We start from the raw sequence: 16,114 nt of genomic DNA on the forward strand, positions 1-16,114 counted from the left end.
ATCTTCTAAATTTCCTGGGCATTTGGCTAAGAAGTAGGAGAGAATCTGTCTGGCCATCCTCCGGCCATCCTCCTGCCCTCCCTGTTGTCAGAAAACTGTGGTTGCTGGAGAGAAGTACTCCTCTGCGGTGCTGGGCTAATTTCTCAGGTGTGTGACAGTAGTGAGCTGTAGGACACTGTAAGGGGGAAATAGGGGATTTGTTTATTGTAGACTCAGATCTGTGTATGTGTGCTACTCTCTGCAGAGTTTAGAGTGACATTGGGGGGACTCTGCCCTAGGTCCCCCCAATGCCTCTGCTTCAGGTGGACCCCCTTTAGTGCCACAGCTCCAGATGCCCCTACTCTAAATGCACCCCTACTATTGCCTCTTCTCCAGTTGCCCCCATAATACCTCTGCTCTAGGATCACTACTATTACCCTGCCTCAGGCGACCCTAATGCCTCTGCTTTAGGTGCACCCCTCTAAATGCACCAGCTCCAGAAGCCCCACTCTAAATGCACCGCTAATATTGCCTCTTCTCCAGTTACCCCTGCTCCAGGATCCCCACTATTACCCCGCCTCAGGTGACTCTAATTCCTCTGTTTCAGTTATGACCCTCCGTTTGTGCCCTTTGCTCACGTTGCTCCTCTAGCACCTTTGCTTGGGCTTTACTAAAGGTTATGACCTGCAAAGGGGGTTGGACTTACGATTAAAAAGTTATGCACAGTGCGTTACATTCTCCAGTATTGATATGTATGGTTTACATGGCGGCAGTGATGATATTCTGTATTTACAGGCATCACTGCTGCCATGTAAAAAGATACTGCTGGAGTGGTGGAGGATTTAAAGGGGTTGTCCAGGTTTTCAAGTTGTCCTCTCCACACCATAGGGCATAATTATATGATTAGTGGGGTCCGATTCTGCGACCCCCACTGATCCCAGGAACGGGTCCTTTTCCCCCTTTTTAATGGTGTGGCAGGCCACACACATATGCCCTGCTGCTCCACTTATTCTCTTTAGGACCACTGGAAATAGCCAGCGCTGTACTCTGCCATCTCCAGCGACCCCATAGAGAATGGATGGAGAGGCAGGGTAAATGCTCAACCTGCCACTCAATCAAGAAGGTGATCAGTGGGGGCTCCAGCGTTCAAACCCCCAAGGATCACTTGGTTATCCCCGATCCTAGATAACTAGAAAAGTGGACACAGGTCCTTTAACAGGCGAGCATTTCTATTTTAGTTTGACAAATATTTAGGGCCAGATTTAAAAAAATTATTTTATTTTATTTTTTACACCCAAAGAAAACCTTTAAGGATAGGGAATGTGAAAAGGTCCAACAGCTATGACACGACAGGTGCTAAGTGTCTGATTGATAGGAGTCTGACTGCTGGGACCCCCATGATCAAGGGAATGTGGTCTTAAGACCCTTGTGTACATAGATTGGTGGTAATGTAATTGAATATTTCAGGATCCCTTTTTTCATGATCAGTGAGTGTTCCAGCAGTCAGACCCCAGTAATCTGATATTTATCACCTATCCTGTAAATAGGCAATAGGTCATTATGGTAGGACAACCCTTTTAATTATAATGTAGATTATGTGCAATATGATGAGGTTAAGATTTGGTAAATTTCATGCCAGACGTTTATGCTTAAAGGGGTTAAAGGGCTTCTGTCAGCCCACTAAACCCTTTTTTTTCCCCCCGTTAATATTAATCCCTACACTGCAAGCTCCCTGTACATATGCTAAATATTAATTTTCGTTCAGTAGATATTGTTAAAAATCAAGTTTTATCATATGTAAATTACCTTGCTACCAGCAAGTAGGGCGGCTACTTGCTGGTAGCAGCCGCATCCTCCTCTCATCATGACGCCCCCTCCGCCGTTTGATTGACAGGGCCAGGGAACGGGTTAGTTCTCTGCTGGCCCTGTTCGAATTCAAAATATCGCGCCTGCGCCGTACCTTTCTTTAATCGGTGCAGGCGCACTGAGAGGCGGCCTCTCTCCCGGCCGCTCCATCCTCAATGCGCCTGCGCCGGGTGTGGATGTGACGTCATCGGCGCAGGCGCACTGAGAGGCGGCCTCTCTCCCGGCCGCTCCATCCTCAATGCGCCTGCGCCGATGACGTCACATCTACACCCGGCGCATTGAGGATGGAGCGGCCGGGAGAGAGGCCGCCTCTCAGTGCGCCTGCACCGATTAAAGAAAGGTACGGCGCAGGCGCGATATTTTGAATTCGAACAGGGCCAGCAGAGAACGAACCCGTTCCCTGGCCCTGTCAATCAAACGGCGGAGGGGGCGTCATGATGAGAGGAGGATGCGGCTGCTACCAGCAAGTAGCCGCCCTACTTGCTGGTAGCAAGGTAATTTACATATGATAAAACTTGATTTTTAACAATATCTACTGAACGAAAATTAATATTTAGCATATGTACAGGGAGCTTGCAGTGTAGGGATTAATATTAACGGAAGAAAAAAAAAAGGGTTTAGTGGGCTGACAGAAGCCCTTTAAAGGGTTTGTCTCAGTTCAGTAAATGACATTTATCATGCAGCTAATACAAGGCACTTACTAATGTATTGTGATTGTCCATATTGCCTCCTTTCCATCACATTATACACAGCATGAATCCGTGGTTATTACCACCGTGTAATCCAGCAGTGGTGGCTGTGCTTACACACTATAGGGAAAGGCTGGAAGGGCGCAAAGGTCAACACCTGTACCTATAGTGTGCAAGCACGGCCACCGCTGCTGGATTACACCACGGATACGTGCTGTGTATAATGTGATGGAAAAGAGTCAATATGGACAATCACAATACATTAGTAAGTGCCTTGTATTAACTTTCTCTACATGATAAATGCCAATCGCTGAAGTGAGACAGACCCTTTAACCCCTTTAAGTGTGCTACACTTAATAGGGTTAGGCATAAATGTCTAGGTGGGTTCATTGAGTGATTGGTGTGTGCCATATATGTTCTATGTATCAGTGGCGTTTGTGCAGTATGTGACATATGCATCAGTGGCATGTGATCCATGTATAAGTGTCTTGTGTGCCACATGTGTCCAATGAGTGACTGGTGTGTGCTGCATGTGTCTTGTGTTTCTGACTGACTCAAGTGCAGGATATCCATATATGTGTTAATCCTGCCACATGTATGTATGTGCATTTTGCTGTGAGTGTCTGCCATCATACTTCATTTTTTATATTTCTGTTATCACTGTAAGTGCTCATGAACATGACTGTCGGATGTTTTGCAGTCTTCAAATTGCGGATCCGCCAAGCATGGATTCCGGGTGTGTGCATTCCACATTATGCAGAACAGAACAGCCGGCCTTTAATAGAACCGTCCTATCCTTGTCTGTAATGTCGACAATAATAGGACATGTTCTATCATTTTGCAGAACAGCCATGCGGACATACAGACATGGAATGCACACGGAGTCATTGAAGTGAAGTGAACGGTACAGACATGGAAAAAAAATAAGTTAGTGTGCAGGAGCCCTAAGGTGGGCCCCCAGAATGAGTTACAGTCCGACACTGTGTATGGTGCTTCATCCATTTTGTGTGTTCCCTCACCAACACATTTTGGCCACTGTAGCTGCATCTATTGATACAGAATCTCAGCACCACATACATTTACAGTACATGGAGGGTTGCCTTCCAGGAAAAAGAAAGCCGCCCATGCTGTGCTTGGAAAATCTGCCATCTCTAGTCACTAGATATTAGTATTAGTGAAAGACCAAACAATGTACTATGGCCTAGGAGCTGAGAGGGCAAATAGGTTGGACCACACAAATGGCAGCACCAGAGAGTGAACCCAAACTGAAGCAGCCACTGGACGGGGTAACTTTCCTTGTCCCTCAGACACTTTGGCTTGTTTATGGCAAGAATTATGATTACACCAATGACCCCTCGCCCCCAGTGCCTAATTTACCCCTGATAACAAATCAACGGTTCCCTCCAAAATAATCATGAAATAGGAAGATGTCACCTTACCTCCTTTCAATTCCTCTAAGTAAGATTAAAGGCCAAAGATAAAGAGTTATAAAATAATGCCGGTATATAGGAATGCACAGAAGATACTGTATATGATGTAGAATGGGGCTCATTACTGATCACTTATGTGCAGCACAGCTGGCCTGGTTCAGTGGGTAGACCAGAGGGGTAGCATTATGTATACATGTAGAGGTGCAGCGGACTGCTAACCAGATTGGACTAAACACTGAGGCTGACAATGCTTTATTACTCATCTATCATGATATGAACAAACAGTATTAAAGGGATTCCGTCATCCAATATGTCACATTAAAACCATCTCACCTGAGATGTCCTCTTGACAATTGAACATCATGGTCTTGGTCCCGTCTTCCTAGGTGCTCACACTCTTGCAGCAGCTTGTTCAGCGCGTGCGTGATCAGTCAGTGGTGGGGGCGCAGCTTAAAGGGCAGTGAGCAGAGCCTCTGGGAGCAACAAGGTGCAAAGACACTGCCCTCGTTGCTTCTAGGGGCTCATTTGCATATTATAAAATATAAATTTGCTCAAGAATGCACATATGTCCCAGGTAAGAAGGATTTATTGTGATATATCTGATGACAGAAGACTAAGTTGTATTACTATCTTACTACCTTTATGTGTAATGTCATGAAATGTGTGATAAAACCTTATGTTACACTGAATCCAAGACTTATCATATAACATGAGCACTGCACCAAGTCATGGCTATTGCTACAAAACCTAATATCTATATTTACCTGACTCAAATGTTTCCTCATCTAGTAAAAGAAAAAAAATAAAGTAAATTGTTACTTCCAAGTCATACAAATTCCTTTAATCCGGCATCTCTAGGACCTGATAGACGCCAGATGATTAGATATTCTAGATTAGCAAACAGTAATGGAAAAGTATATAAAATTGTAAGATAAGAGAGCCTTCAGGATGAAAGCCTGAAAAACATCAAATGCCAGCAGGCAAAATTTCCATACTCACTCTCACTCCCGTTCTGGTGCTTACCATGTTCCTGGTGGTCTGGCCTTGACAGGCAGGAAATGCAGGAAAGGCCCACTCAGAAAATCACTGGCTTAAGGCAGGTCACAGATGCAGCCTGTGATTGAGCGGTCATCTCCTGCCTTTTCTGCTGTGTCAAGCTCGGACTAGGAAGGAGAGGGCAGCGGGGATCCGGTAAGCAACAGAACAAGAGTTGTACGAGATCGTGTAGGAGTGCATTGATTCTTTTCTTTTTTCTTTTTAAATCACCCTAAGCACTTTACCAAAAATGTTGCCCTGCCAGACTACCCCTTTAACACAAAGTCTGCTACTATCATTTTAAAAATATCATTAAAGAAGCTAATTGATTATCCAAGCTTGGTCTTGTGCTTCAGTTCTTGCAAATTTCAAATGAGGGTTTGGTGCCCGTGTCCCACAGGGTAGCAGGGCAGCGATAGAAGTGAACAGGGTCACCACACTGCTGGAATTTTTGCGATTCTGGGGTCATGGCAAATGTGCGAGTTTCACCCCATTCACTTCAATGACTGCCCTAAGACACAGAAATATTTGGGCATTTGATACTAATAGCGCCCAAAATCACCATGTAGCCGTACCCTTATATTACAAGCGTTTGGTGGAAACATGGGCTGGATTATCAGATTATTTTAGTAATTATATTGTAATTATGTTTGTAAAACAAAGCATTTCATTTTCATTTCTTGCCATTATTACAACACAAGCTAACAATAATCATTATGAAGAAAGGCTATGTAAAAAATTAGGTTCCAATATGTAGACCTTAAAACGGCATCCCTTACATCTACCCATAGCATGGCCAGGCTTGTGTTTTTGGAGAGGTTAGAAGACTGCTTTGCCCCAGCATAGTTTAAAGCTTATGTGGCAAAGGTGCTTTTGGTCTACTGAGTCTCTAGGCTTGCATGCAACTGAAATCTCTTCCCCTCCTATGGCTACTACTGCCACAAGCATCTGTACATGGGCCGACATCAGTTCATCATTCCATTTGTATAAAAAAACACCTAAAAAAAATCCTTAGAGGACCTTTCACTAGTTAAAAAAACAAAAACTAACTATATCAGTGGGCAGAGCGGCGCCCAGGGGTCCCCCTGCACTTACTAGTATGTCTGGGCGCCGCTCCATTCGCCCAGTATAGGCTCCGGTGTCTGCAGCTCCCTCTGTTGTACTGGGCGGAGTTTTTGTATTAGGGTTGTCCCTTGCTGCAGTGCTGGCCAATCGCAGCGCAAAGCTCATAGCCTGGAACTTGGGGGACACAGGCTTGATCATGGGTATAGCTGTTGCCGCTAGGAGGCGGACACTAAGCAAACAAAGTGTAAGCTCCTCCCCTTCAGCTATACCCTTCCTACAGGGACTAAGTTAGTGCAAAAGCAGTAGGAGGAGCAAGACAAAACAGGAAAACCAAAGTTTGTACAAATCCAGCACCACACAGGCCTGAAGAGGCCCATAAACAAAGAATGGGTGGGAGCTGTGTCCTCCAATGAACGGAAGAGAAACATTTTGCGCTAAATCTAGTTTTCTCATCCGTATCAATGGGGGACACAGGCTTGACTATGGGATGTTACAGAGCAGTCCCCGGGGTGGGCATAACAAAGAACCCTCCTGCCAATCAGAGAATTGCCATCTGCAAAACTCTACGCCCCAGAGACGCGTAAGCCGATGCAAAGGTGTGAACCCTGTAAAACTTGGAAAAGGTGTGCAAATACATCCAGGTTTCCGCCTTGCATAACTGAAGGGTCGAAGCCCCGTGATGCACCGCCCAGAAGGGTGGGGCCTGGTCCTTAACGCGGTACGCTTCCATAATGGCCAAACCAAATCCATCGGGAAATGGAAGTCTTTGATGCTGCCAGCCCTCATCTCAGCCCTTCCGGAATCACAAACAGAGAATCCGTCTGCCCGAATGACTCCGTCTGTGACAGATAGACGCTAATGGCCAGTACCAAATCCAGAGTGTGGAGCGATCTCTCCCAAGGATGAGCCGGGTCCAGACAAAATGAAGGATAATCTCCTCATTCAGATAGAATGCCGACACCACCTTCGAAGGAAGGCCTGAACAGGACTACCTTATCCTGATGGAGGACCAGGAAAGGCGACCGACATGACAGAGCCGCAAGTTCCGAAACCCTACGGATAGAAGTGATAGCCACCAAAAATGCCACCTTGTAGGACAGAAAGTGAAGAGACACCTGCTGCAAAGGCTCAAATGGTGAAGACTGGAGAGCATTGAGCACTAGATTCAGATACCAAGGATCCAACAGAGGACGGAAAAGGGGCGCAGCATGCGCCACCCCCTGCAGAAAAGTCAGAACCGCCGAAAGCGAAGCCAAATTCAGCTGAAAAAGAATAGAGAGCGGAAACTTTCCCTTTGAGGGAGCTGAGAGCCAGCCCCAAGTCAATACCCGACTGCAGGAAAGACAAGAGACGCGGCAAGGAGAACTGAGCGGGAGACAGCAGACGTCGCTCGCACAAACTAAAGTAGTACTTCCAAGTCCGGTGGTAGATTCGGGAAGACGACTGCTCTGAGAAATCCCTAGCCTTTAGTATGACGGCTTCAACAGCAATGCCGTTAAATGTAGCGACCCTAAATTCGGGTGGAAAATGCGACAGGAGGTCCTCCCGAAGAGGAAGATGCCAGGGTTCGTCGGCGAGAAGGGTGACTAAAGACGCGTGCCACACCCGGCGTGGCCAATCGGGGGCCACGAGAATGATGGGCAGTCCTTCAGACCTGATCTTCCAGGGGAGATGCAGAAGAGGCGGGAACACGTAAGGAAACGTGAACTGACTCCACGAAATCACCAGCGCATCACACTCCAGGGCCCTGGGGTCCCTGGACCGTGCAACAAAGTCCTTGAACTTTTTGTTGAAGTGGGAAGCCATGAGATCCACGTCCAGTCGACCCCACCTCTCGCAGATGGCTCTAAAGACCTGCGGGTGAAAAGCCCACTCGCTGGGATCGAGAAGCTCCCGGCTGAGGAAGTCGGCGATCCAGTTGTCGACGCCGGCAATGTGAACTGCCGACAGAACCGTAACATGTTTCTCCGCCCAGCTGAGAATCAGTGCAGTCTCCGCCATGGCTGCCGGGCTCTGGGTGCTGCCCTGGTGATTGAGGTACGCCACCGTTGTGGCGTTGTCGGACTGAACCCGAACTGGATAACCCTTGAGATTGTCAGCCCAATGTCGCAGAGAGAGAGGAATCGCCCTCAACTCCAGAACATTGATTGGAAGGGAGCATTCCTCGCATGAACATATTCCTTGAACAGAGAGATTCTCCAACACTCCCCCCGAACTCCTGAGGCTTGCATCCGTTGTTAACACTGTCCTCCGGAGGGGAAAGAATGAGCGGCCTGATGTCAACATTGGAGAGACCGACCACCATCTGGGGGCCTGGCGGATCGGGGCAGAAAGACGCATGGGCCAATCCAGGAAAGCTGGGGAACGGTCCCAGCTGGACAGAATGGCTCACTGAAGCGTTCTGGTATGGAACTGAGCATAGGGAACCGCTTAGAAGGCAGAGACCATGTGACCCAGCGCCCACATGCAGCGACGAATGGGAATAGGACATGGCCGCAACAAGGGAAGAACCTGAAGACGGAGAGCGGATAGCTTCTCCGGTGGAAAGAACACCTTGGCCTGACATATACCCAGATAAGTCAGCCGCTGTGTTAGATAAAGACAGGACTTCTTCCTGTTCAGGATCCACCAGAAACGTTCCAGGGTGTCCAGAACTATGCTCAGTTGTCCGCCGTCACCCAGAACGACGGACCCTTCACCAGGATGTTGTCTAAGTAAGGGAATGCAACGATCCCCCTGGCATGGAGCACTGCCGTCAGAACCTTCGTAAAGACCCTGGGAGCCATGGCCAGGCAGAACTGGAGGGTTACAAACTGGATGACTGACACAGATGGGCACGTGAAGATAAGCATCCTTGATGTCTATAGAGGACAGGTACTACCCCGGTTCCATGGACGCAATGACCGATCTCAGTGACTCCACCCGGAAACTACGAACGCAAAGGAAACAATTGAGTGCCTTAAGGTCCAGAACGGGACGGACCGCCCCCTCTTTTTTGGGAATGACAAACAGATTGGAGTAAAACCCCCGAAAACGGTTTTGCGCCGGAACTGGAACAATCACCCCCTGCCGCAATAGCGTGTGATTCGCCTGAAAAAAGGAATTTGCGGCTAAGGGAGAGGCCGGAGGCGACGACCGAAAAAAAACGGGACGGAGGGGAAGACTTGAATTCCAGCTTGTAGCCCTCTGCAATGACCTCCCTCACCCACGCATCCGAGACGTGAGCCAGCCAGACATTTCAAAACAAATGAAGCTGGCCGCCCACCCGAACGGAGGGTGTCGGGAGCTGCCCGTCATACAGCGGAGTTCTTGGGGTTATAGGACTTGGAGCCCTGTTGACGGAGACGCCAGGAAGGGTGAGGCTTGAAGGAAGGTTTGCGATTTTGATCCGTGGCCGACTTGTCGGACGCCCAGAAAGGGTCGAAAAAAAGGCTTTAGCTTTTTTGACCTATTAGACAACCCCCTGTTCTGTCGTAAATGTGCGCTTTTACCACCTGTAGCGTCCGAAAGGATCTCATCCAGGCGCTTACCAAAAAGTCTACTGCCAGTAAAGGGGAAGTACGTCAGGGTCTGCTTTGAAGCATTATCTGCCGCCCAGCAGGAGAGCCATAGTGTACGGCGGATAGCCACCAACAGGGCAGACTAGCGAGCCATAAGCCTGGCCGCGTCCAAAGATGCTTCATAAATATACGCACTGGAATGCGAGAGCTGCAGGGCCACATCTGCTAGTTCCCCTGAGGGGACTCCCGAGTCGAGACCCTGACGTAAATTATTCTCCCACTCCCCCATAGCCTTGCTCACCCATGTTGAGGCAAATACCGGCTGCAGTTCTGTGCCCACTGCCTCAAAGGAAGACTTTGCAAACGCTTCCAGGTTCCTATCCCTGATGTCAGAGAAAGAAGCCCCATCCGCCATTGGCAAGGTAGTCTGCTTAGCCAAGCGGGAAACTGGCGGGTCCACTATAGGTGAGCACGACCATTTTCTTAGTCAAATCATCTGGAAATGGATAAAGGACATTCAAGCATTTTGGCAAGGTAAAACGTCTATTAGGAAAATTCCACTCCTTGGCAAGCGAGGAATCAAACTCCTGGTGGTTGGGGAGACACTTGTGCGAGCGACGGGACCTTCTAAAGGAAAAACCCGAGCTGGCAGATAAAGGTGCAGGGTCCTCAACCTGCAACGTCTCAATAACCTCTGTAATATGATTGTCCACCATGGAGGATAGTTTGGACGACTGATCATCCCGGCGAGAAAACATCCTCATCTGACCCTCTCTCCTCAGAACATGCCTCTTCCACTGAGGACACGTCAGAGTGAGACTCTCTAGTAGGAGGAGGAGAGGCCGAGGAAACAGGAGACACAGACACCCTTTTGGGGGGAGGATGTTCTGGCCCATTTTTGCGGGACGGACGCGCTGGGCATGAGTCCCCTGATCCCGGTCAGAGGACTGCCTTGCCGACAAACACCCCAATATCTCCACAATGGCTTTGTTGGGATTGGAGACCTCCTGTACCACCATAGGCTGGGCAGCAGTGACCATTGGGTCTGGAATGAGCTACTTGATGGCGAAGCAGCACATGCAAAGCAGAGGGAGTCTGACTACGGGGATGAAAATTTTGCACAACACGATGAACAAGCAGCAAAATGACACACAGAAGGGACCGCCTGCTTCAGGGCCTGGGCTCAGACATACTGTCCACCCTGCTGCCTGTAAAGAGGGAAAGAGGGAAGGTTAGACCCTATAAGAAAGGAAACACAGTTCTTACCCGATCAGCGTCCCGCCACAGGAGCCTTTAAAAAGCAGAAGTGGGCAGAGCCAGCAGTCCTGCTTCAAACTCAACTCAGCCTCTGGCGTGGGAGCGGGGAGAACTCAAGCCCCGTCCCCAAAAAGACTCTGGTCCTCAGAGCAGGCCCTAGCAGCCTCTGTCCCCACCCCCCCCTTTCCCCGCTCGCTGGCATTGCATAACGCCGGGTCCCGGGCTGAACTAAGACGACAGCTTGAGGATAAGAAGCCGCAGGGGGGACCCTGCGGGAGCAGGCCTCAAATAAGCCGGGGCCTCAATTATAAGTGGCCCCGGCTGAGCCCCTGCTAGATCCGACGCCAAGAATAATAGAATCTAGAAAACGGACGCCCCTTGCGACGCCAAGCCGGGGCAAAGTCCTGCCGCTCCCCCTAAAAAGAAACCATCTCCTGGATAGGCCCGGGGGGGGGGGGGGGAACCGGAAGGAGGGAAACACTAAATCTTCTCTTTTTATTTTATATATATATATATATATATATATATACATACATACATACATACATACTCACCTGTCTGGCGTCTTCTGCCCCCTGGATGCCCCTTTGGGAGGGACACTACACCGGAACAGAAGTGACTTGCGGTGTGCGGCCGTGGTGATCCGAAAGCTGGCAGGATACAGAGGTTTTTACCGAAACTCCTGGTCCTGCTTTGCTTTTAGAGAACAGGAAGGAGCAGGGGGCTTGGGGACCCCCTGGTCTCTCGTCTTCTGGGTGGGAGTGCAGGCAGTTTTAAAGGACTGACTGAAACTTCCTGCAAGAAAAAAGGGAAAAAACAAAAACAAAAAAGAACAAAAACCAGCAGACCTGCAAGGCCGGGAGGTCTGCCTCCTACAGACACTAAGCTAAAACTGATTTAGCTTAGTCCCTGTAGGAAGGGTATAGCTGAAGGGGAGGAGCTTCCACTTTTTTTGTGCTTAGTGTCCGCCTCCTAGCGGCAACAGCTATACCCATGTTCAAGCCTGTGTCCCCCAATGATACGGATGAGAAAAAGTATTATTAGGGCATTAGGGACATTTTACCAAAAAGTTAATTAAAAGTTTAGTTACTGTTTAAGTGTATGTTCTTAGGTGTATATAGGGGTTTATTATTACTACTTTAACCTTTTGTATGTTAACAGTTCTTGCTGCTGTCTCCCAGCTTTGGAACGCTCAGTTTCCAAAGAAAACCAGGGCTCAGTGGATCACTAGCTTGGAAATTATGACATCTGCAGCACAACAATTCATCATACAAAATTTAAAAAATACATATATATTGTAAATTCTTACCAGCCTCAACACATTTCTCATCAATCTTCATGTCTTCCTCTATAAATAATGACAGAGAAACTTCAATGTAGGTTTTATGGATTGCATCAACTATCTAGTTATAGCTACGCATGTCCTGAGTGAGACGCTTCATAGCAGGGCCCAGGTTTCTTACCTTCCCCAATTGTGCTCACTATCCAAGTGAAAGTGCAAAAGAAACAAAGTTGAAATTCAGAACAAGCATTTTTTTTTTATGACACAGGGGTGCACACAGCAAAACTCAACATCGGGACTATCCCCACTTGAAGCTGTACTATTTTCTATCAGAAATTCATATCCCATCTGTACAGGGGGTTGGTGCTAGTGTTTCACAGACAGAGCACTAAATTCTCATGTTTTCATCACACAAATAATTCTGGCTTCCCAAATCACTCTGTGCACCCTCCTGCTTCCTCTGCCTGACCCTCCCTCTCCTCCTTGATTATCAGGGCCAGGTTCCCACTAAGGGTCCATTCACACGTCCGTGGAATGGGTCCGCATCCGTTCCGCAATATCCGGAACGGGTGCGTACCCATTCATTCTCAATAGGGCAGGAATGGATGCGGAGAGCACACTATGTGCTCTCCACATCTGCATTTCTGGAGCGTGGCCCGATCTTCTTGTCTGCAATTTTTTTTCCGGAGCTGCGGACCGGAACAGGCAGTTTTATGGGGGTGCCGGCCGGGTGTATTATGGATCCGCAATACACCACGGACATGTGAATAGACCTTTATTCATCTCTCCTGGCTCTGTCAATTAAGGAGAAGAGGCAGGGCTTTCAGTGGTTTCACACTATTTTATTTAATTTTTTGTTTAATGCTGCTGTTTTTTTTGTCCACATTTTTTGGGAGGAATCAAAAAATGCTGCATCCAGATGTTATGTGTTGGCCAATAGAAAATTATAAATCGCCCTACAAACACTTGTTTTTTTGTAGTGGCATATTAGGACAGTTTCCTGGCACTGTTTGCTCCCTTGGCAGTTTTTCAAATTGCAGCATATTCTGAATGTGGCATTTTTTTCATATGCTTTCCCACAGACTTCTCTATTAAAAAGGACTAAAAAACAAACAAACAATTGACTCACTTTCTCATTGCATAGTTATTTCTGCTATAGAAGTCTGCTCTGAAATGTCAACATCTCATAACCTCATTACTTATGAGAGGGTCACAGAGATCGAGGAGCTGGCAGGAAAATCTGAATGAATTATCAAATACACCAGCCACTAACAGGCTATAGCAGATAGAATATAAAACATCTGGGATGGAGGTTTAATTTACTTATTTTAGGCACTGATATAGCGCTGATATTCTCTAGGGCTTTCCATAGAGAAAACTTGACGGAGCTCAGATTAATCCTATTAGAAGTCAATGGTGTCTGCTAGTCGCTATTTGTATGCATTGGACAACTTATCCGGTCCTGGCCCTGGTTTATAGTGCCAGTATGAACGGAGCCCTAGTTATAGAGAACCTACATAATTTTTATTTTTGTAGTCACATGTTTCGTTTTTACTTTCTTAGATCTTAAAGCCCTTTTGTCCCACATATAAAGGATGTTTTGTTAAAGGGCATAAATATCTCTACTAATCGGACTGGCCTTATACAAGTGCTGATGTCAGCTGAAGCTATGTGTCTTGGTCCCATCTTCTTATGTGGCTCAGTTTTAGAGATAAGCGATATTTAATTATATGCAGATGAGCCTCTAGGAGCATTGGGGGAGTTGACCTTACTGCAAGAGGCTCTGCTTTCTCTTCTATGGCCGCACCCTCAGCAACCCAGTAAAGGAAAGACAATTGCTGGTGTAGTGCCCTGGAGCAGGGGTGCTGTAAAATCTGGACATTTGTGGATATTTGCCCTGTTTACCCTATGCAAAGTTATAAGCTTCTTACTTTATTTCACTTGAAAGGGTTAACGTGCACTGTTTAATACTGTGTAACTGCATTTTATATGTATGTTGTGATATATATCTTGATTATTTGCACTGTATTTGTGAGACTCTGTGGAAAGGGCTAATGAATACTTTTGGGACTTTGAATAAGAAGCTGGTAATTTTCCACTGCTGCCATAGAGTTTAAAGAAGAGCATGTTTTGGTGGGACAGAGCCAGACTTGTTTACTACTAAAACTAGACAGACTGACCTTTTGAATGTCTGGTTTTAGCTATGTTTTTATGTCTGGAAACTTGTTTTTACGTGTAAAAACTGCTGTGTCGTTGCCATTGAGTATCATTGAAGCTTTAATGCAAGTCTATGAGAGACGGAAAGTGTAACAATGTATCTGTTTGTGCTGAGCTTCTCCACTCCACCGCTCCCACTAGAAGGTTCCAGTCTAGCTTGAATGGTATATAATGGTATATAAGGAGAGCAGTCAGAGCCCTTAGTGTTCTGCAGTTAGGGACCAGTGCTTGGAGGTGGAGACTCATGCCAGTCTGCATGAGGGACCAGAAGAAGACTCTGAGATAAAGACTCTGAGCCACAGACCATCGGTCACCAGGGAGCCACCAGGACTACTGAGCTACAGACTGTGGGCCTTTGACCAGGGTACCAGCCTTCTGAAGAGAGAGAGAGGGACAGCTAGCTTAGGCCTTTGCTCAGCATCAAACCCTTCTTCTGCCAGGGAGGAGACTGGAGAAGCCAGCCCTATGCCTCGCCTGTATTGTGTTGCACCTGAATTCCTCCAGTAAAAAAGCCCACTGGTTAACTGTAGACTCTCACCTCTCTGGACGTATTTCCCATTGGGGTACACTACACCTTACCATTCCTTCCGGAGAGCAGTAACACATGGTGACACCTCAACGGTGTCTGGGGGACCCAGTGTAGCATTGGGGCCACCAAAAACCCTGCCACTGAACTGGCTATTCTCTTTCTTACTATGCCTGCACTAAATACTGAACGGCACAGTGCAAGTGCGAGACTTCAGTTGAGGTGAGGGCCAGACAAGATGACATGAACACTGCCTGGCCCTGTCAGTCACAGTTCTGAAGGTGCTGCCAGGGAAGAGAGAGCAGAGTCTTTAGGAGTAAGGGTAACTCCTCCATTTCTCCTAGAGGCTCATTTGCATATAATTAAAGATCGCTTTTCTCTAAAACGGAGACATACAAGAAGATGGGACCAAGAAACATAGCTTCAGCTGACATAAGCACATCAGCCCATTTAATAATAATATTACTGCTGACAGATGCCCTTTAAAGTATGGTATATTGCTCAGTTATAATGAGCACTGTCATCAGATCAATATAGTTGATTCTATAAGTGTAAATTTATAGGCACCAATTAATATTCTTGTTCTCCCTCCACCATGGACCCTGACCTTTCAAAACGGCTTTGACCGGTTTCCCATATTGGCCACACGAATTTTTTGATGGCAGCCCTAGTTATAGTAAATGAGTAAATGGACCACCGTGCAAGTAAGGTCCTTCAACAATAACCACCGCCACCAGGGTCCTAGTGTTAGACGCCTGGGCTTCTATGTAAAATAAGGAGCATTGCCGCCCACTACAACATACCATTTGTTGTAGTGCTATTCACTTATGTGGTAGATGGGCAGGTGACCCGTTCAGGCACCAAAGATTGGGTACCTATGCATCCTCTGTATCCCCATAGCAGGGTGCACAAACTTTTCCAGTAGTGGGCACACTGTCAGACTGTAACAATCCCAAGAGCCGAATATAAAATTTAAATGGGTATTACCAAATGAAGCTTTTATGAACTATCAATTATTTATATCATATGAGCTGGATATACTTCTAGGACTCCCCTCTAATGGAAGAATACATGAAAATAAAACACAGAAACAACCACTAGACCTGTTTGAGACCGCATCGAGGGCTGCCCACGTGTGGCGCCAGGCCGCAGGTTATGCACCCCTGCTGAAAATATTGTGATGATTTAAACAAATATTTTAAAAAAATTAAATAAAAAACTAAAAGGTCCACTATATATTAAAAAAGTTAAGGAGTATTGCCCTGATA

General features: G+C 47.0%; 1 protein-coding gene across 1 annotated transcript in view; it reads right to left on the reverse strand.

Moving 5' to 3' along the window:
- MPP4 (MAGUK p55 scaffold protein 4) overlaps positions 1 to 16,114 on the reverse strand; it is a 65,755-nt gene that overhangs the window by 29,507 nt on the left and 20,134 nt on the right. Inside the window, exons 11-14 of the mRNA XM_044304461.1 lie at positions 12,285 to 12,302; positions 12,131 to 12,169; positions 4,729 to 4,749; positions 3,974 to 3,988 (exon numbers count right to left, since the gene is read on the reverse strand). Coding sequence (XP_044160396.1) covers positions 3,974 to 3,988; positions 4,729 to 4,749; positions 12,131 to 12,169; positions 12,285 to 12,302 — 93 coding nt within the window. The remainder of the gene's footprint in view (positions 1 to 3,973; positions 3,989 to 4,728; positions 4,750 to 12,130; positions 12,170 to 12,284; positions 12,303 to 16,114) is intronic.

The sequence above is a fragment of the Bufo gargarizans genome, chromosome 8 (assembly GCF_014858855.1).
Source record: "Bufo gargarizans isolate SCDJY-AF-19 chromosome 8, ASM1485885v1, whole genome shotgun sequence".
In the NCBI taxonomy this organism is placed as follows: domain Eukaryota; kingdom Metazoa; phylum Chordata; class Amphibia; order Anura; family Bufonidae; genus Bufo; species Bufo gargarizans.